At 34.5% G+C, this 22,115-nt stretch overlaps 1 protein-coding gene across 4 annotated transcripts in view; it reads left to right on the top strand.

Moving 5' to 3' along the window:
* LOC147065134 (uncharacterized) overlaps positions 1–22,115 on the top strand; it is a 125,733-nt gene that overhangs the window by 50,211 nt on the left and 53,407 nt on the right. Inside the window, exon 1 of one of the 4 annotated variants that reach the window (XM_085956777.1) lies at positions 18,518–18,726. The exons of the other annotated variants lie outside the window; for them this stretch is intronic. Within the exon in view, the coding sequence (XP_085812903.1) occupies positions 18,621–18,726 (106 nt within the window). The 5' untranslated portion in view covers positions 18,518–18,620. Of the gene's footprint in view, positions 1–18,517; positions 18,727–22,115 lie in introns of those variants that run through there. 4 annotated transcript variants of the gene reach the window in all.

Below are 22,115 nucleotides of genomic sequence, written 5' to 3'. Positions count from 1 at the left end.
GCTCCTGCTCCGGGTAAAATCCCATTCCTCCAGTGCTCCGTACTCCTGCTCCGAGCTCCGCTCCAACGCTCTGATTTAAAGACTAATGGCATAAAATTATCTTTCCAAAAAAGCCAATACCATGGCCAACACATTACCGCGATGTTTATGTATTTTATTTCATTTTAAAGTTCTGTATTATGTACCTCTAAAAAACACATGCTTTGTATAGGTATCACGACTTGTAAGTATTATTGTCTATGACTTTCGTGTCGTAGTTACTCCGCGTTAGTCATATTTTTTTTAAAGTCTAGTGCTCGTGATTGATAGATAAATTTGTATCTACCTAACTACGGTCATGACTTTCCTTTGATTTTTAAAAGTTCTCGAGTTAACAGCAGTACACGAATATTTATATCGATCAAACAATCTCAATAACCCTACCCTCTGCATACTTGACTACACAGCATACCATAAAAGCTACGTAGAAAGTATCAAGGTATAACATATCTACGTAAAATTAAAATACTCAGGTTTTAAGACGTATGCAAGTAAATAATTCATTATATTACTGTTAAGCTGTGATTATATTGACATGCACGTTGCGTACTGTCACGCTGTCACGTCGAAAAATTTAGTCTATGGTTTAGTCATTTTGCAGAATATTTTGAACGATCACTCAATTATGGAGAGTACCAAATCTAATGTTTTAATTAATATTCATTATTCATGCTAATGTCAATTAATCTTAACAGTTTCTACGTGTGCGTAGGTTAAAATTACTTGCGATATTATATCCATAGATAATAATATATTGAATAGAACCCAACCTACAGACCATAGATAATAGACAACATTCTTATAGAAAATACATTGTGCCAACCGCTAAAAATAAAAAAAACACGCGATTTTTACATGAATCGAAAATATGTAGACATATAGAAAATGATAAAAAACGTACAAAACATCATGCAGGTGTCGATGCAGTGCGGTACAACGTGAGGTGACCTCATTGTTGTTCTGGTGATTTCGGCAGATTTTGCTAACTGACTATGTTCATTTAAAGGTTCAAAATGTGCTACGGGATAGAAACATCAGTCTGATAACATTTTTAACACCAAGAAAAACAACATTACACACTTTTTTGCCATTGTGGCCAGCTTACTGTGACGTTTTCAGTTGAGACGATTTCAGTTGAGAAATTTTAATGCTTTGGATTATGTTGCGTTCGCCAAATTTCTCGCAAACTTGTGACTAATGTGCCACATTTCGTCTTAGGCCCGTTTCAGGCGGGACACCTGTGTCGCGCTCGATATAATATAGGAGGCCTTTGTATTTGAATAAAGGGTTTTTGTATTATGCTTAAGAACGCCCCAGAGCTAATGAGTCAACGCGTGTCCGGTACACTTTTCCGTCGGCCGCTACATTCTCAAGCCGCCAATACACTTGTTTTTATTACCTCAGCCAGTTTTATGTTCTAATTTATAATGCGAAATCATACGTTGACTCATTAGGTCTGGGGCGTTCATAAACATAATACAAAGGCCCCTTCATTCGAATACAAAGGTATTCTATATTATATCGAGCGCGACACCGGTGTCCCGTCTGAAACGGGCCTTATTTCTTGGCTCCACAGTTCCAAACAGTTTATAAACACTTACAAACAGACGACCATGCTTTGTATACGCTGCCTTGAATGAAGACGTACAAATACACTGCCAAACGAGCAAGTGTGGTCAAGCTTCCAGGATATTATTTGGTGTTTCATCAGAAGTAGCGATGCGTGGTCCCGTGGAATGTTATTTTAATTTATGGACTGTCCAAGCTACATTTACGTTGAGCTTTTGTAGCGCCAAATTTTAACTAAGCTGGACATCTCAGAAACGTACATATTAGATTGTTTTTAAATATGTACGCCTAATGAGACTTGAAACCACAGCCATCGTATTGAGTTGTTTTTTTTATCACACTAAATAAAATTCTTGAAGGTTTAACTTCATTTTTTGGAGTAGGTACCCAGGCAAGAAAAAAATAATGGGAAGTGCGTTACTTTTTGGGTGTGGTTGTAAGAAGGTACGATTCTCGAGCGTGGATAAATTTGGAATAAACTTAAATACCTACATGTTATTTCAATATTTATATCTGTATTGTAATATGGTTTAATTAAAGTTTGTTACTGAATATACAAATTTTGAAAACATCTCATGCATAGACACACAAGAAAAATTCGAAAAAATGCCCGACGGGACTTGAACCTGTATCTGCTGGATTCGCGCCAGTATGTTTTACCATTAAACTACGGGCGCCTTAGATAATTACGACGATTTTAACTAGTAGTTGTTACATGAAATGCTTATCGAATTGCGTTATAATGTTCTACATAAACGATTTTTTCTAGTGTGTATATGCATGAGATATTTTCAAATTATGTATATTCAGTATATAGAATGTTACATTCTGAAATCTTGTGTCTTATTCGTGGAATAAAAAAAATAGTTTATTAAAAAAATAGTTAGGTTAACGTAATGCGCATTCATTGTTGGTAATATTTGAAGATATTATCATAATAGGAAAGACAGCAATTAAACGTAGTACGCGATAATACGGCAGAGACAGCTGATGATGAAGCAGCGTGGGAAAGTCTTGTAAAGAGTTTTTGCCCCCAGGGAAACCTTCAATCGGTTTTAGTTTGCATATCGACCAAACAACAAATATGGCAACGAATTATACTTACATACAAAATAGGTACCTACCGCCCAAACATGCAAGTAACAGCTTTAGGTATGTTCATGAGAGTTGGGCTATGTACGTTAGTATTATTAAATTTATTTATTGCCAGTTTTGAAGTGGAGAAGGTTCAAAGAAAATTTCTGAGCTGAGCTCAAGCCAGTAGCGAATGGTGGAGGTAAGATGTAAAGATCAGCCATAAATCGTGCACATTAAACTTTGTTAGTCATACGTATTTATTTGTATTGAACTAAAACTACAATTTGCAGATGGTGTTGGTTAGTTTTTTATAAACCATAATAGTTTTGGTATACTTTGGACGATACGACAAAATTGTGCACACTTTTTCATACATACTTACCTATTTGTTTTCGTTGGAATATTGTTGGTTCATTTTTTTTAAATCATTAAGCCCTGTCTTAACCAAAAAATATTATTATATCTATAAAATATCCAAAGTTATGTATGATTTAATTGCATAATTTTCTAGATAGACGAGTATTTTTTGACTATTATCTATTACGGGTTGGTTTTCGCAGCATTTAATTGAATTTTAAAAACTAACCAACACCATCTGTAAATTGTAGTCTTATTTCAATGAAAACAAATACGCATGTCTGACAAAGTTTAGTGTGCACTGTTTATGGCTGATATTAACAGCCTACATCCACCCTTCGCCACTGGCTCAAGCCATATTGTGACACAGGACGTTTTTATTGTGCCAGGGTTTTTCTTTTTAACTATTAAAAATATTCTCTATAATACTAATTCCTGGGATGCTGGCAGTACGACGTTGAACGACAATTTTATTCTGGCTAAGTAAATTTAACCAGAATTTAAGACTTTACAAAGGATTTTAAAATTAAACGAATTTTATTGAAACTCTCTATATACATAATTTTGAAAACACTCATGAGAAAATATAGCCAATAGAAGAAAATCGTTTTTGAAAAAAGTAAGACACCCGGCAGGAAGCGAACCTGCGTCTCTTGGATATCGCGCTCTGTGGATTACCACTATACTACAACTGCCATGCTTAATTGCGGCAAATTTTTACGTTTGGCCTTTTTAATACCTGCTCATAAGCGCTCTCCAAATTGTGTTACGATAGGCGATCGGTTTTTGTATTCTAAATTAAAGTATTTACTACTTTAATTACTAACCGACGTCATGGATCACTCCAATATTTTCTGTTGTAACATACTTGAACTTGCTAATAATTTTAATTAACTATTTCTTTTATTCAACGAATGATACACAAGATTTTAAGAATGTACCATTTTAATTAGTGTACATACATAATTTTGAAGACAGTCATGAGAAAATATAGCCAATAGTGAAGATTTGTCGCATTTAAGCATGGCAGTTGTAGTATAGTGGTAATGCACAGGGCGCGATACCCAAGAGTCGCAGGTTCTATTCCTACCGGGTGTCTTACTTTTTTCAAAAACGATTTTCTTCTATTGGCTATATTTTCTCATGAGTGTTTTCAAAATTATGTATGTTCAATAATCAGAATGGTACATTTTTAAAATCTTGTGAATTATTCGTTGAATAAAAGAAATAGTTAATTGAAACTCTGTACTTTGAAAACCACAGTGTATAATATCGGTAGTTGTCTGTGTGTGGCGCAATGACATTATTAATGGACGACGCACTCAATACAGTAGCTAGCAAGTAAATTCGCGTATTCGCATGTATAGGTAGACGTCACGCAATTTCCATTATGCGATATCACGCATCGGGAATTTATAGCAATATGACCTTTATTGTAATGGCGTTAGAGCAGTGTTTCTAATGTCAATGTTCATTTGAGCGAACCCGTTCGAACCGAACCATTCGGCAGACCCAACAAAAAGCATCAGGAATTTATAGCAATATCACCTTTATTGTAATGGCGTTAGAACAGATTATGCCATTCGGCAGACCCGACATTAAAGAGAGTGTCATTTTCTTTTCCAGATGATTCGTCCATATTAATGTCATTGATGTGGCGTAATTTAAAAATATTCTCTCGGTTGTTGTTGGTCTTATGAATCATCCGCAAGAAAGATACACGGGAAAACAGTATAATGGTTAATTAATAACCTTCTGTTTCCATGCAAAAAACTCTATTTATACATAGTTTTCCTTACAGGTTTTTTCAAATTATTTATTTTAATAAATTCAAGTGTATTTATTTATGTTCCTATATCGGTAATATAACTAATAACAACCAGCGGCGTAGAGTGGAGGTAGGCTATTAAGATCAGCCACACATAGTGCACAGTAATCTTTGTCAGTCATACGTATTTGTTTTCATTGAAATAAAACTAAAATTCACAGACGGTGATGGTTAGTTTTAAAAAATCATTTAAACCCTGCGAAAACCAAGCCATAATAGATAATAGTCAAAAAATACTCGTATATCTATAAAATATCTAAAATTACGCAATTTAATCATACATAACTTTGAATATTTTATATATAGAATAAGATTTTTTTATCTATTATAGTTTGATTAGGCAGGGCTTAATGAATTAAAAAAAATGAACCAACAATATGTGTTGGTAATAAATGTACCTATTCTGAATCCAACGAAAACAAATAAGTATGAATGAATGAATAAGTGTACACAATTTTATGGTATAGCCCAAAATATACGAAAATTATTACGGTTTGGTTTAGGCAGGGTTTAATTGATTTTTAAAAACTAACCAATACCATCTGTAAATTGTAGTCGTAGTTCAATAAAAACAAATACGTATGACTAACAAAGTTTAATGTGCACTATTTATGGCGGATCTTAACAGCCTACCTCCACCCTTCGCTACTGATAACAACTGAGGTTGATTATACTAGATGGTAGACTATAAAAATGTAGAATACCATGTCTAGTATCGTGATAATAATAGTATTATTTTCCTTCGCAATACGTCACCTCTTTGAGTCAGGGCTGATGTTGGACACAAAAGAATGGACTGGCCCAGAAACCACTTTGTCGACATGAAAACAAAGGAAGGGAGAAGCTAAAAACAAAATGTGTATAAGAGTATTTTAATTTAGTAATTTAGAAGCACAAACAAAATCAAAGGTAAACGAGAGGGAGAAAGGTTACCGAAAGACAAATATTTAAACTTGTTAATGTGCAAGTATTCAAGAATACCTACATTTTACAACACGGAATTTGTTAACTTCACCTAGTAAATATGTACATACATTTTAATTTACACAATCTGACCGCAACACCCTGGAAATCTCTAAGGGTTGTCAATTCATTAGGTACTAAGTATAGATTTTTAAAACGTGCGGCTGTTTTTGATTTTGAAACATTTGCCTTTTTATCAGCATTTGACTATTTACAATATTTAAAAAAAAAAATTGTCTGCCTGTGTTCGGAAGTTAAGATAAAAATAACTTCTTATACACCACATTTTTAAATTTTCTGTTGGATCATATAAACTTGACAATTCTATGTATTAATAAATACTTTTTTTGTACTTGATACTTGATAGAAATACTGAATAAATATAGAATACTGAAATGTCATTTTGACATTTCATATTGATTTCCATAGTAACGCACGTACCTATATATTAATAATTTAGTTACTAGGACTGGACACACAAGAAAAAATGTGTACTGGACAAACAAGAATACGAGCTAATAAAAACGTGGTAACTTAACAGAATCGTATTTGTAATAATTCATCACGAGTAGGTATGTAAGTAGTCAGATAACAGCGGCAGAGGGGTGAGGTGGGATATCGGTAGAGGGGCGCTCGCCTGCATCCAACCGTTGCCGAATAACGTACTTGCAACAATTCACTACGAGTAAGAAAATTGATCACATTTCAACGGTGGAGCTGTGAAGGGGTGGTATTATTTATTTTTAAATTTATTATAATTTATTCTTTTTATCATTACAACTGGTCAAATAACAGTAGTGTAATAGTAACACTGAAACAATCACATTATAGTGAATTTTGGCTTCACTGGGAATCGAACCCGAGGTCTCGGATGAAAAGCCAGCGCCTTATTCGCACATAATATAGCCAAATTTTGATATATCTCATTGAGTTGAATAGTAGGTTTCTAATATAATGATTGTTTCTTGTGTATATTTCATAGAACTGAAACATTCACATAAACACCGAGGTTTTGAGAAAATCACGTAATTAATGAATTTTTGTAACCTTACTGGGATCGAACCTGGGTCTCGGATGAAAAGACAGTGTCTTATGCGCACCTACAGAAAATCTTTAATATATCTCATTGATTTGAATAATATCTAATCAAATCATTTTTTCCTAAGTGTGTGTATATATGTCTGGTACTAATTTAAGGTGCCGAATGTACAGGTGAAACTTCTTGAAAATAATGCACTTGCAACGATTCATCACAGGTAGATAAAGTAGTCAGATAACAGCGCTGGAGCGGGTCTACACCCAACCGTTGTCGATCATGCGGACTTCCTCGGAGTTAATAATAAAATTGAATCAAGAGTTGGTACCATGTTCATTTAGTAGCGGTGTAGTGGTGTGGTGAGATGCGAGTAGAGGAGATCTAGATTCAACCGTTGTCAATATAGGTGGAATTTTAAAAACTAACAAACACTATCTGCAATGTGTAGTCTTATTTCAATGAAAACAAATACGTATGACTGACAAAGTTTAGTGTGCACTATTTATGTCGGACCGGAACAGCCTACTTCCACCCTTCGCCACTGATAGATAGTCATTGTCTTTGTAATGTAATGCATATTATATTATGTAACTATAAAACTACATAATACGCCATAAAAATACTACTATACCACTCGCACATCGCTGCCTAGTTCATAGATAAGGGCATTTCAAAATGTGAATAGTGACCTTTCAAAGAAAAATATAATCTGCCATCAACATTATAATATTATTATGGACACCGAATGTCCCGGCGTGCGATTGGTCGGGCGCCGTTTCACGAACGGGCGTCGATTTTCCAGGGCACGCCTACGAGGTCTGCATAAGCGTCACGTCGCCCGGCGTCGGCTAGGAAAATTTCAGCGTCGCGACGCTAGTAGAAGGCCAACGAGGGAATAAATAATATTCATTACTCTCATTGGACAAAATCTTGACTATTATACCTACGTACCTAATTATTATATGCAGTGTATTTTTATTTATGATTACGGCGTTTTAGGGACAATAGACGTAGGGGTATTGATATAATATATTAGGTATATATATATTTGATATATATATATATATTAGTAAACGGGTTCTACTTCGGGTTACAAAATCAATTAAACTCTAGTACCTATCCTCTCCCATCGTACTCTCCACACGAAGCCACTGATGGCAATGGTAATACATAATTTGAAAACACTTGCATGAAAACATTTGAAAAGCCACAAAGGCTAATTTTGTTGCATTGAAATAATTTGCGGTGTCATATTGCCAACGTGACCACTTTGGAGGAGGCCTTCACCCGAAGAGGGGTTCCTACAAACCAAACAAACTAATTACATTCCATTGTTCAATTTATAAACATTATCTACTTAATAGTATTATATACAACAAAAAAATAAAAAAAAAATAATAATAATTAATATTATATAATCTAGAAAATAAGTAGATAATACAACCATAGATAGATATGTAGATATACATACTAAATATATTAATAGGCTATATATATATATATATATTCATTAGATATAGTCATTTAACTGTCATTTACGTTTGTTTGTAAGAAATAAAAAGGCTTTTTATTTTTTTATTTTATTTATTTATTATTATATTGGCAATGTGAAGATTTCTTCATTTAGAGTGTTCAAAGTCATCTAAATTCAGTCGAAGCACATTTCAGTGCATAGCATCAGTCTTGTATAACTGCTCCTGAGACATTCCCAGTAATAAAAAAAATGATGCTTCACATCAAACGTAGGGTCCTGTGATATGTCCGATTAACACCGGGTGTGGTTTAGTGGAGCCATTAGCTTTAATGCGCACGAATAACATAGGGTAAATTTGATTATTGTTACCGCTATTATTTATTAATGTTAGAAGCCTATTGCATCGTTTTCTCTCGCTCGGCGTATCCCCCACATCTTGACACGGGCCCCCCTACCCATCGCTAGGGTTAAAGGCAGTGGGACGCTTTACAAAATCGTTTTCTAAATATTGTTTTAGGCAAAATTAAGGGCATTAGGTCTATTTCTAGCGATTTTTTTGTATTGTTGAATAAATCCACTTGAATTATGGAGTTGTCGAATATCGCCACACAGAAATCAAAAATTGCATCATACAACTAGATATTTTAAAATGTAATGACTCTCTTCTTGATGACTTTTTTCCCGTTAGGGCAAATTTGTGATGTGTGTTTATCTCGCTTATCAGGTCTTGTGGGGCAACCTGCAGACTATAGATAATAGCATGGCCCCCACAAGGGGGGGCTGACAGGGCTATAGCCTAGGGGCCCGGCGTGACGGGTCGACCAGATAAATGAGATAAATACACATCTTAAATTTGCTCTAATAGCATTGCGCTTGTTTGCTTTAGAGTTATTTCCATTTTTAAATATATGGTTGTTTGGACGTGTTGAGTGAAACTCGACAACACCATCCATAATTCGATGTGTTAAAAATCGCTAAATTACACTGAATTTTATTTGACCTCGAACACCATTTGAAAAACAATACTGGAGAGCGTCAGACTGCCTTTAACCATAGCGATAGGTAGGGGGGGCGCCCAAGATCCTGGTCTGGGGGCCCGCTTCAAGATGTGGGGGCCATGGATAATAGACAACATTCTTATACAAACACATAGGTGCGCCAACCGCCAAAAACAAAAAAAAACACGCGATTTTGACATGAATCGAAAATGTGTAGGCATGTTGATAATGATAAAAAAACGTTCATTGAGTCACGCAAGTGTCGATGCAGTGCGGTACAACGTGAGGTGACGTCATTGTTGTTCTAGTGATTTTGGGAGTGTTGCTAACAACTGACAATGTTCGTTTATAGGTCCAAATTGTGCTAATTGATGGGAGCATCAATCTGATAACATTTTTAAAGCCAAGAAAAACGACATTACATACTTTTCCCCGTAGCAGCACCTTAGTATAAGCACAATTGGTACAGTTCGGTTATGAGGTATACAGCGGCAAACACATTTTGAAAATAGCCGATATACTGGATTATCAGTTAGCATAACCTAACCTAACCCAACCCAACCTAACCTAACCTAAACTAACCCAAACTAACAAATAATCTAGTATATCGGGTATTTTAAAAATGTGTTTTCCGCTGTATTCCTCATAACCGAACTGTACCGCACAATTTAATATGATTTGGGCATAATGTGAGATCAATGGAAATATACCTACTATTCAGTCGCCCAAATGGGCTCACGTTGGTTTAGTTCTGTAAACAATCTCGTTATAAGCATCTATAATCAGTATAATAATTTTTTCTTGATACGTAAAGCAGTCAAGCACAAGCACCTCGCATACTTTTCATTTTTACTACATATCGGTATTCAGATCTTAACAAATTGATCAATTATTATTAACGACGTGCGCATTTTTTTCTCTCTATTAGCGTCCATCAAGCGTGGTGTTACATTTTTCAGCGAATAGAAAAACGATGCTAATCATAACTTCTTTTTCTTTTCACTCTCTTTCCCTGTCACTCTCCTTTATTTATTTACCTTTTCGTATTATTATCTCTTTGTATTTTATCTCGCCGTCCCTCTCGGTTCATCTATGAAGATGACGTGTGTCCCTCTCTGCGAATGTTTGCGTCTCTTTTCACCTGTCTCCTTTCGTTTTTTGTTGTGCGCCCGCTCTACACCTGTGTGGTGATACACTTGCCGATGATGGGTGTATTAAACCGAGGGATGCGATCCATGTTTCACAGTTTTCCTTTGTAACCAACCATGCAAAGCACGTCGTCTGGGAATGTCCTTAAATATGTACCGAAAAGGAAGAGCCATTAAAGTCAGTCCTACCAGCTGTTGGGCCTATCGAGCCATCCGCCACAAAAGCCAATTTTATTGCTTTTAGAAACTTGAAACGTTTGACAGTTTTAGTATAATATATATTTAATTTAATAAACGAATTGTATATGATTAAGTATTAAAGAAAAAATATAGAACAGCTTGAAATTTAATACTAATTATAGAATTATCAAAATAAATTATGCGGCTCGCGGCCGTTTGGAGTCTCTAGCGACCGCGCTACAATTGTGACCGTTACGCCTGTGCGATTTTTCGTAACGAATCCGCCCGGAAAGTCAAGTCAAAAGCATGTATCCATGCTAAAAAATAGTTAATATAAGCCGGGGCAGGAAAAATGTGATTATCTTATAGTACGTACTGTATTTAGATTGACAATTTCTTGCATCGCTTTCTCTCGCTCGCCCTTCTGTTTAATTTGATGCTTTTTATAATAAAAATATGTCTAAAACAATCAGAAGTCATGTTAGAATTATTATTAGTAAACTTTTGGTTTATTGCGAAGAAGGAAAGGAGTCGCATCTAAAAAGAGAGCCGATACATTATTTAAACACGCGTTGCCGCCATTAACAAATTTGCCGACAATAACTGTTTACACGTAAAGCCGGCGCTCCATTGGCACGGAAGTCACGACGATTTACAGTCTTCGAACTTTTTTTTCGCGTGCAGCACCCAAGATCTGCGGACTTTTTAATCCGCTTACCAGGCTCGTTGGATTTCAAACATGTTCGATATTTTACTCTCTGAGTTGCCAGACTTCGTCCGTCGATCACTATGCGTATTCGATTTGACATTAATACGCGATCATTCGGACCGAAAAAAAACTGTAATTATTTTAAACATTTTCATTGATTATTCTTGTAAATTTACACATTAGACAATGAGAGATTTTTATTGGTATTTATGAAATTCATAAAAGAAAACCTAAAACTGTGTTGTTTTCACTGCTATATTATTTTATGCACGTCTACATATAAATAACATTAAATTATAGGATTATCGGAAGACATTACGATAATCGCAACTTTTGACTTTTGATAGCTCGACTTTTTTATTCGTTCGTTGATCAGTAGCAGAGCATAGACAAATCGGACGATTTATTGTCCTCGGACTTTTGGCTCGCCAATGGAGCGCTGGCATTAAAGTACTGCCTGTCGCTCCAATCTCATTCTTCAAGAGTAAGCGAGGCACAATATTGTCATTTAATAGTACTATTTGACAGGACGTATTGAAAATCGCTTAACCTCAAAATGAGTAGTTCGTTTTCTTACCGGCAGGTTCGCCATTATCTTTATACTGCGCAGGGGCAGATCATTACTTGCGCATTAAAATTCAAAACCTTCCAAACTTGTTTGATTCACGCGCGCAATCTTGCCAACTGCAGGATAAAACATGTTTGCCCATACATTTTCTTACTGTGAACAATAAATCCATGCACGTGTAAACGGGGTAAGTATAACGAAACGTTTCCCGGACCGCGTTCTCGAGCATCGCCTCACCTGTCCGCCAATGGCGAACCGAAAAATCGTTTTCTACACATTTCCAATATGCCAGTTATTACTACGTACACCACCGCGCGGTAAACATCTACCTCCATCTAATAAACAAACAAAAAACAACAAATTAACATGAAAACATAATAATGTTAACATGAACGCGAAGAAAGTGCGTACGTAATATAATATAGTGTGTGTAAAAATACATAGATATTTTTTTGATTATTAAATAAATAAACATTTGAACGGTAAATTTTAAAAAATGTGTAATACTAAAACAATACTAGCGCATTTTATTTAAATTTAGAATTAGATCCAGTTTTAGGTTGAATTAACATAGGTATATGTTAATATATACGTTCCCTTCGACTATGACGGTGCGTTAAATCGTTAATAGTGAATGATTATATCGGGATTTGTAATAGATTTATATTTACAAAATTTTAAATCAATAATATTACAATAATTTAAAGGCTGGGTTGATAACTTTCCTTCGTTTTTTTTCCAGTACACTTTAAAGCTTGATTTTATCACGTTTATGGTGTTATTTGACAATCATGACCTCCATATCCTGAAGCGGGTCATCAGGCTAGGATCTTTGGCAGCCCCCCCCCCCTACCTATCGCTAAGGTTTAAGGCAGTGCGACACTCTACAGTAGTGTTTTCCAAAAATTGTGTTCGACGTAAAATTGAGTATCCAGATTTTTTGTAACATGGAATACGTACACTTAAATTATTGAGTTTTCGACTATCCAAACATTGAAATCAAATATAGAGTCTATTGCATAAAACCATGATTTTTTTTAACTAGAGTAAATAAACACCGCAGGCGATTTTTTTTTGTTTTACTTTTAGAGCAAATTTATGATGTGTATTTATCTTATTTATCTGATTGACCCGCCATGCCGGGCCCCCTCGTGAGCACAGGCACCCAGGCTAGAGTCCTGTGAGTTTCCCGCTTGTGGGGGCTATGCTGTCAATACTATGTCAAAGAAAAAGGGTGGAGTGTGTAAAATCACTGCATTTCAGGAGAGCCAATAGAAGATTGAATTTCGAACATTATTTAATGGGAACTTCCATATTTCTTTGTGAAAATTACTAATGAATAGCTTCGATTCTACTTGTGTTTAAATGTAGGTTGACTAATTAATTTAATATGAGTTACTTACATACCTAATATTGTCTTCCATGATCAGTGACGTCCGAGACAAAATACCGCCCCTGGGCAGCGCTATAACGCCGCCCCATTTTTGCATAAGTACCTACAATATTTTTTATCATCTGTGTTCGTGCCGTTTCTGGTCACCAATGACGTTGAAGGGCAACGGAAGTAACCTAGACATCGCAAACCCGATAAAAAATTACAATCCTGTTAAACCTTTTATGTTAATTAATACATTTTGTTTCCAAGCAGTGAGGTGATTTTTTTAAAGGAAAGATATTTTCGTTTTTAAGTAGGTACTCAGTTTAGGTAGGTAGCTATTTCTATATATACCCACCAAATGATTCTCCTCGATATGCCGCCCTTCAAGTAACCGCGGCCCCCAAGCGACGCTCAATCTGCCTACCCCCACGGGACGTCACCGTCTATGATTTATTAACTTTGGCGATCGATAAAGCTCTCTACGCACAAACTGTAAATGATGACAACTTTGTAAAATATTTATTGTAATTATCAAAGTTTATTTTACCACAAATTGTTTGCGCTAATATAAGCCAAAAAATAATGTGCAAACCTAGCTGTGTTGCTGTTTTTATAATATTGTCAACTCCAGTGTGTACATGTATTTATAATGCACTCGATAATAATTCATAATAATACAATCATTCATTGAACACTGCAGATATTGCAAAGCTTTCTTACTATCGTTGGCTTTTAAATGTGTCGCTAAATTCAAAACTCGCTATAACACTTTTTTGAAATAATTAAGATATATATATATCGTTGGATTCGTTATTAAAATCTCTACATGAAAATTTTATCGCCTCTTTCAAAAACCGCTACGATTAACTGTCATTTATGAAACAAAATCAATGTGTCTATCAAATTCCGCTATAACACTACTGAAACATTCAAAAACCTTTTTAGTTCAAAAAGTGCTTATCGATTTTCTCAACATAATGAAAAAGTATTATAGCGGGTTTTGAAACTCAGCGACACGAATAATATTTTCTACCGTTTCATCAACCAATAATAATAATAATATTTGGCCAAGCCAATCAAAGTGTCTAAACACATCTAAATTTTGTAGTCTCTATCAGCGAAAGATACAAGCGTATCTAGTATTTATTGATTGAGGATTTTTGCAAGCATTAGGTATATTATTGTGTTTAAACTCATCTAGTTCATCATTATCCTTAATACAACGTTAGCCGTTAATAAGTGCATAACTTTGACCTAAAATCCGACTGTAAGTTTTAGGAAAAATCTCGTATTGATCAGGGGTTTCTGCAGTTAAATCATGATGTACTATGTATAACTCAACGGTTATTATCTTCAAACGGCTATAATTCATCCCTGATACAATGTTACCCGTTGACGAGTGTAAGGATCTTACCGAAAAACGACTGCAAACTGTAAAAAAAAATGTTGTATAGTGCGATCCCAAATTCACTGACTCGTAAAGTCGGTTGAATCGCTAAACTTATGGCGGTCACACTGTATAATTTCGGTGCATTATTTTATTACATAAGTGGCACAGATCCAATCGTGGCAGCCGTGACATTGCGCTGTGAGTTTGATGCCAAATTGAATTGATTTGCGCAAAAAGTTTTATAACTTCGATAAAATCTACGTAAAACATCCCACATTGTGGCTGTTCGGTATACATTTTTATATTATATACTTACTGTTTTATCTGAAAAATGTGGAAAGTTAGTTTGTAGTCGCAGTGTTTTCTCTAAAAATATCATTTTTTCTGATAGCTTTTATTTTTAATCATCGTATTGTAATTGCGTTTTAGCCATGAGGCTTGTTAATATATTTTGTTTCAATAAATAAAACATACTGGTAAATTTATATTCGTCTTTTCCACAAAATGATCTACTGATAAGCTATGATAAGGTTAGCATTTCTAATTTAATGAATTTAATTGGGCTTCTCATCCATATATACATATTATATACTTTTCAATGACAACGATTCATCACTATTCGTTATTCTCACGGCCTGAACAAAAACTAGGCATAAGTGCGAGTAAGAAAGCATTCGGCACGCTTATATTCTCCGCAATTTGCGTTAGAAGAGTAAGATAGAATTTCTACGGCTGAATTAAATATTGTTTGTGCACGTCACCAATAAATATTGGTTTGGATGACTCCATTCATTCAAACTGTGAGCACGTATAGCTGAAATTTATTGTTTTTGTTTTGGTTAATTTAGTACAAAATATGGTTAACTATGTTGTGTTTAAATTAATTAGCCATACTAAGAACCAACATGATGGTATAACGTTTCATAGTTAAGTCAATAATAATAAAATTGAGGTTCTACTGTGCGGTATACGTAAGAAACACGGCTTCATATAGGTGAACAATACACACTCTCTTTATATTATTACTCTGAGGTTGTTCTATACTATTTAATCTTTACTCGTGTAATGAGCAAATAAATCTTTATCTGTGATAATGGCGAGATCGTAATTTTAATCGTACTCATCGATTCAACGAGCAAAAATATTTTTTGGCTTAGAAACTTTTAATATTCTGTTTTATAATAATTAATATTAATATTATAATCATATTATACGAAGCCAGTGTCATTCAAACTTGGTAATATTAAATTTAACTTTGTACCCATTTACCTAAATAATTTAAAATAAATAGTAATAATTATTAACAGTCATTATATCACCGAAAAATGAGTAATTATATTAAAAACAATATCTAATTACTTACCCATCTATCTTGTAGATGTAACTCAAAACATAACTACTCCAGTATTTTATTCAGGCTCTTTTTTATATTGTCCACGGTCATCGGATACTCTATCTTGCTTTTGCCAGTGCGACACATTTTTTAATTGATCTAATTGCGACGATCGCAGAAAAAATTCACTCTTATAACAATAATAGGTATTATTAATAATAAAATGAATTATATAAATTCAAGGTTACCAGATTTGGCCCATTTTCAACGTTTATAGGTATAATATACGTGATATATACCTACATAACGAATTATAGATATGTCTAAAAATGACTACCTATATTAGAAGTATTATTAATTATTATTGACGTTTAGTAAACTTTTAAATTCGGATATTCGTTGCAAAGTTAGTCATCTTCACTTTTTACAATCTTTATTACTTTCTACCATATTATCTTAGTGTACTACAGCTCATTCATCTGATAATGGGTTTATATTGGATATTAGTGGCAAACTCGCTAATATTATCAATTTTACCTATAATGCTTTACCCAGTGTCTGTTTTCTCTGTCGCTTCGCAAGGAAATATCTGAGTCTTTAAAAGTTGAGTATTTATTACAACCTCTCTATTAAAAATCAATCCAGATTTATAAAACTCCTGGAAAATAGGTAACACTAATTTTAACACTCAGCATTGCTATATCAAAATAAGTAAAAAAAATTAAGGGGCCAACAAACCTATTAACTCCTCGGGCGCATTTTTCTATTATATTACAGTTACTTTATTAACTATCGAATCCAGTTCCTTCCTCCGATAAATCGGGTTAATGTAGTTTAGTTATAAACTAGGTAACATCTGTTTACTGATATAGGCACCCACTATTTCTTCTTCTTCGTCGGGACTTCGTGACTGAAGATTTTGACCCAGATGATTTAGCCACCTGACAACCTTTTCGAAGGTTTAGCTCGTGGCATTCACCGGTACACAAGGCCTGTATCGGTGGAAAAACCGTGGCATTCTTGATTCGGACCGTTTGTCTGTAGAGAGCATGGCCCCCACATCCTGAAGGGGGCCCTCTTACCTATCGCTAAGGATAAAGGCACTGTGATGCTCTACAGTAGCGTTTTCCAAATGGTGTAGGTACGCGGTAAAATTAATGTGTATATTTAGTGTTTTTTTTATATCTTTTAATATATCCATGAATTGTGGAGTTGTCGAGTATCGATACATAATTAAAAAGTGTATCGTACAAGCTCATAAATTTAAATAATAACATCATCGAAGGAAAGTAGCGCCGCAGACGACTTTTTTTTTACTATGAGAGCAAATTTGTGATGTGTGTTTATCTCACTTATCTGGTCGAGTCGCCACGCCGGTCCCCAGGCTAGAGCCCTGTCAGCGCCCCCCCCCCCCTTGTGGGGGCCATGGTAGAGAGCGACTATTTAGCGGTTAGCCAATAGCATACTACGGTTTTCTATCAATAAATTAGCATGTGTGTTTGAGTCTTTCTATTTCCCTAATCGCATTTCCAAATATTTAAGAATATGTTTGTCAAATCAAATATTTTATTTACAACCCTTAGTTTAAACCATTTTTTTTGTAAATACCTCCAAATAAAATGTTATTATTAGGGCGGGTCGTACATGGAGGCCATGAATTCCCCACCCCCTTGGACGAATGTAATTTCCAATAAACTTAAATGTACTTAAAATTTCAGTATTTACTAATCTTAGTCGCAAGAGATGATCACCTTTAAAATATATTATATTTTACTTAGTTTATAGATTTATTGGTTTTGGGGAACAGACTTTGAAGTTTTATCTTAAACATCTTTTTAAATTTTGCCACCGTTGTTTCGAAGTGATGATTTAGTAAACGTTTTCCATTTTACGTCGTACAGTTGAATTAAAACCACCCCTATTTTGTGAATTTGCGTTTTAAAATATAATAGCCATTTTGTGGTTCCATTAGCGACGTACCCTCAAATATATTTCCAGTGTCTTCTACAAAATTTCATAATGTTTGAGGTACACTAACTGTATTCAATTGTACGATTTGGCGTACCTACATAAATAATTATCAACACCATCAAATATGTATAATTTTTAATGTAGGTATAAGTTAATACTAACTCGCTCAGTTATAAAATCTTATCATTTAAATTTAAAAACGTTGCAAATTTTTAGGCTTCTTCAGAAAACTTTTTTGTGATGATACAGTTAATTATGTACCTACTTATAGATAGATGTCTGTGACTATTTGCTCTCCAGAACGATTTTGTATTGACAAACAATTTACATAGAAAATACTCGAAATGTTTTTACTAATACATTGTGATCTAAGAAAAACATTAATCAGTAGAAGTAGAGTGAAAATCTGAAGTAAAAAAGTGAATGCACTTAATGGTTGTTTCAACACCAGCACAAGAAGAAACAACTAAGTGACTATTTTTACAAGCTGAATAATGTAACTATAATCGAGACTAAAAATGCGTTTTGTTCAGTGCGACCGAATACAATCGTTGTCTATCATCAGGGGCCAAGTTGGCTGAGGGATACACTATCGTCTTTAAATGTACCCAAGTTCAGTGCCCCAAATGGAGTACTCCTGGCAGCTGTCGGAAGCGGGGCCGCCAGCGCCATTGGGCCCCCGAGCACATGGCAGGGGGAGCATACAAGGTAAATTTTAAAAGCATATATTTGTTTATTATAATAGTCGCTAAGTTGTCCTGCGGGTCTATTCTATAGACAAGCCTGCTTTCGGCAGCTAAATAGGGTAGGAAAGTATCGAATAATTAACACGTATTGTAACAATTACAATAAATTAACCGTCTGAACTGTCTATCTCGGTCTAAAATTTATCACAGCCAAGAGAGGTGCTGTTAAAACGTAGTAAGTTTATAACTAAGTTATTGTAATTGTCACAATAAGTGTTAATAATTCGATACTTTCCCACCCAGGAAAGCAGCCTTGTGTATAGAATCGACCCGCTGGCGTATATTAATTGGGTGGCGCGGATTATCCTAGCTAGGACAACAAGCCTATTTGATATTGAACTTACTAAAAGTATGATCAAAAATCTTGTTGTCTCCTTTTAAAGCAAAACTATAATCATAAAATACGATGTGCGGATATAAATCATTTTGTATCGTTTTTTTTTGTGTAAAAAAATGTTTAAATGTTCTTAGATACGTATTTAAGATGAAAGTTACCAGTAAAATGTTGGTATTCAATTTCAGTTTTTGCTAAAAACTTTTCTCTCACCCACAGAACAGATTAATAAATAGAAAATTGTAGTCAGTCGCCATAGACCAATAATTTGAAGCGAGATTTGCTTTATATATGGCATAATCACAGTCATTACAAGGCGCGTAAATGATGATCTCAAATGCATATATAATATATCATTAAGGTGAAGCCTTTACTGAGCCGTTTTTAAAGAGGCACTTAGCGGAAAAATTAAATAAAATATAAATAAAAAGGATTTCAAGTTATACACATTTATATTTTTTATAAAAATCAATGTTTTTTAAAATAGATATAAAAAATATTAAAACTATGAATTAGTCAAAAATCTCTTAGGTGATGCTTAGAAAACTTAATAAACTAAATTTTAATAATAAATATGACCATAAAATAAATGTAATAATAGGTTGCGGTCCGATTCAACAAATTCACATTTTATTTCATTTTTTACAATTGTAAGTTTATCTTTGACTTAAAATAAAAAATATTTTTCTTTTTAATGTTTTCAGATGCATATTTATTCATTAATACAGTTTAAATTGTAAATTATCAAAAAAATGTCTCAAATTGCAAGCTTCGTATTTTTCCGCTAGGTGCCTTTTTAAAAAAAGGCTCAGTAAAGACTTTACCTTAAAATCTTTAAAACTCTGGCATATGTGCACTTCCATTCATATTAAGAGCTTATATATTTTGTATGTTCTGTCTTCAACTGTCTTAATTTTCCGTCACTATGAATATGCCGCCTCTAAGCATCGCATGGCCCGCCTACCCCCACGAGAAGTCACTGGGTAGCTACCCCACAAAGATAATGCAATATTGCACGAAACAACTCTGAAGTCTTATCGTCTGTAATTGTTCGATATTCTTCTCAACATTGGTTCTGTCAATAATTCTGGCACGTTTTTATTGCACTTTTTCAGGTTATGTTGTTCCCGCGTTTTTTGCGCAGCCAATCAGAGCGTAACACGGCTGGCCAACGCGATAGAACTTCGTTTTGAGTTATTTTATTTTACTTTTAATACTATAAATACAGCATGAGCCATAAATCGTAATGCATTGTACATAATAATTGTTAACATTTAATTAATAAATAATTGACATCTTGTAATGAAAATTAATAAAACGAGTTTTTCGTGTTCTTCTATTTTCATATCATTATGTCTCTGAGATGACGAAGTTTGTAACTCCTGTATATAATTAAGCCGTGGAGATTTCCATTGAAACCCAGAAGTTCTGATCGCCCAAGAGGTCAAGTATTTTTAAGTGTACAAATGCATTGCAACTCAATCTTGTTGCTGTATTTGTATACAATCATTGACGGTTATAGGTATATAGGTGTGATATGAGACACCAAGGCTAAATGGCCTTTTATTCTCGTCATCTGTAGTACTCGGGTTTATATACCTAATAACAAAGAGCTCATGGCCCTTCGTAGTTGGTCTGAGGGAAGAAATAAATCAATCGTTTTCAATCCCGATGTTCTAGAAAATTTGAATTTTTACGCACCCGTCAATTACATGCGTGGTCGCAGCCATGACCTGTTTTGGGTGAAAGCTGTTTCCTCATGTCAGGCTCACCAGGCACCAATAGCGAGGGCTGTGCGGCTGGTCAATGCACTCCCTAGAGATGTAAATATTTTTGGCGATCCATTATATATTCTGTTTTTTAAATTCTATTTTATTGTTTAATTTGTATTTTTTTTGAATTATTGTTGTTTTTTATTTTATTTCTTTTGTATAAAACTATTTTTGGTTTGTTTTTTTTTCTCTAACTGATTACTTGTAATTTTTATTCTAAATGTCATGTTGTGAACGTCTTGAATTAATAATTTGTTATGTACTCAAAGTGTCTTTTTCAAATAAATATAATAAAATAAATAAAAAAATAACAGCGAAAAATAGAGGTTATACAGTGGTTTCTCTTTCGAATTGACAGAGAAGGACTGCAAAATATTTTATTTTTATATATATGGAGAGGAAACTAAATGGCCTATGTTTTGTCTCCTACTGTAGGAAAAAAATAAAAACATATATAGACCAAAGATGCTTTAAGACCAATATTGCCTGTGGCCTCAAAAAATCGCTGGGGCTGGCCGGTTCGTAATTGTTACGATCTTTGATCCACTGGTTTAAGAATTCTACTTTCATGGAGCTCTATAAATTTTTAAAAAGGCTCAAGACGTGGTCGTAGATAGTTTCTACGTTCAAGCCTTTGTGAAGAGTGGTATTACGAACAAACCATGGATCATCTGTGATCATTCTAAGAGATTTGTTTTGTATAGTCTGAAGATTTTTTATAGGATTAGCATAGCCCCACGTGGGCAGCATATGTCATAATGGGACGGGTAATCGCTGTGTCGAGAGGAAGGGCGAGCTTGCTTTTTATACCTATCAGGCCTATATTGTGACGTTCGTGATTTGAGCCTGGCATTTTTGATTTGAAAATGTTAGATGTTCGTCTAAAGCAATGATACTCAACCTTTTTTTTCTTCGGGCCAAATACATATATTTTTAAAGTAACGCGAGCCGCATCACTACTGGTGTGACGAAAAAAATCATGAAACCCCCCCTTTTTTACAAAACATTTTTGAGATTTTAAAAATTATGCGTGTTTTTTTTAATTAATCGTGTGCAATAGCAACACTCATAGACCAGATCTGATGTGGACCATAGTGACAATCCTCTTCGGGTGTCACAATCTGTGCGTCAAAGTCGAAACGAATCTCAAGATATACGAAATCCCTGATAATAAATGTGTTTCGGGCCACACATAAAAGCTTAATGGGCCGCAGGTTGAGTATCGCTGGTCTAGTTAGGCCAAGT

The sequence above is a fragment of the Rhyacophila brunnea genome, unplaced genomic scaffold, assembly GCF_057557595.1.
Source record: "Rhyacophila brunnea isolate RB1 unplaced genomic scaffold, BYU_Rbru_1.0 scaffold_6, whole genome shotgun sequence".
NCBI classification, from domain to species: Eukaryota; Metazoa; Arthropoda; class Insecta; order Trichoptera; family Rhyacophilidae; genus Rhyacophila; species Rhyacophila brunnea.
This window is presented reverse-complemented; position numbering and strand designations above follow the sequence as displayed.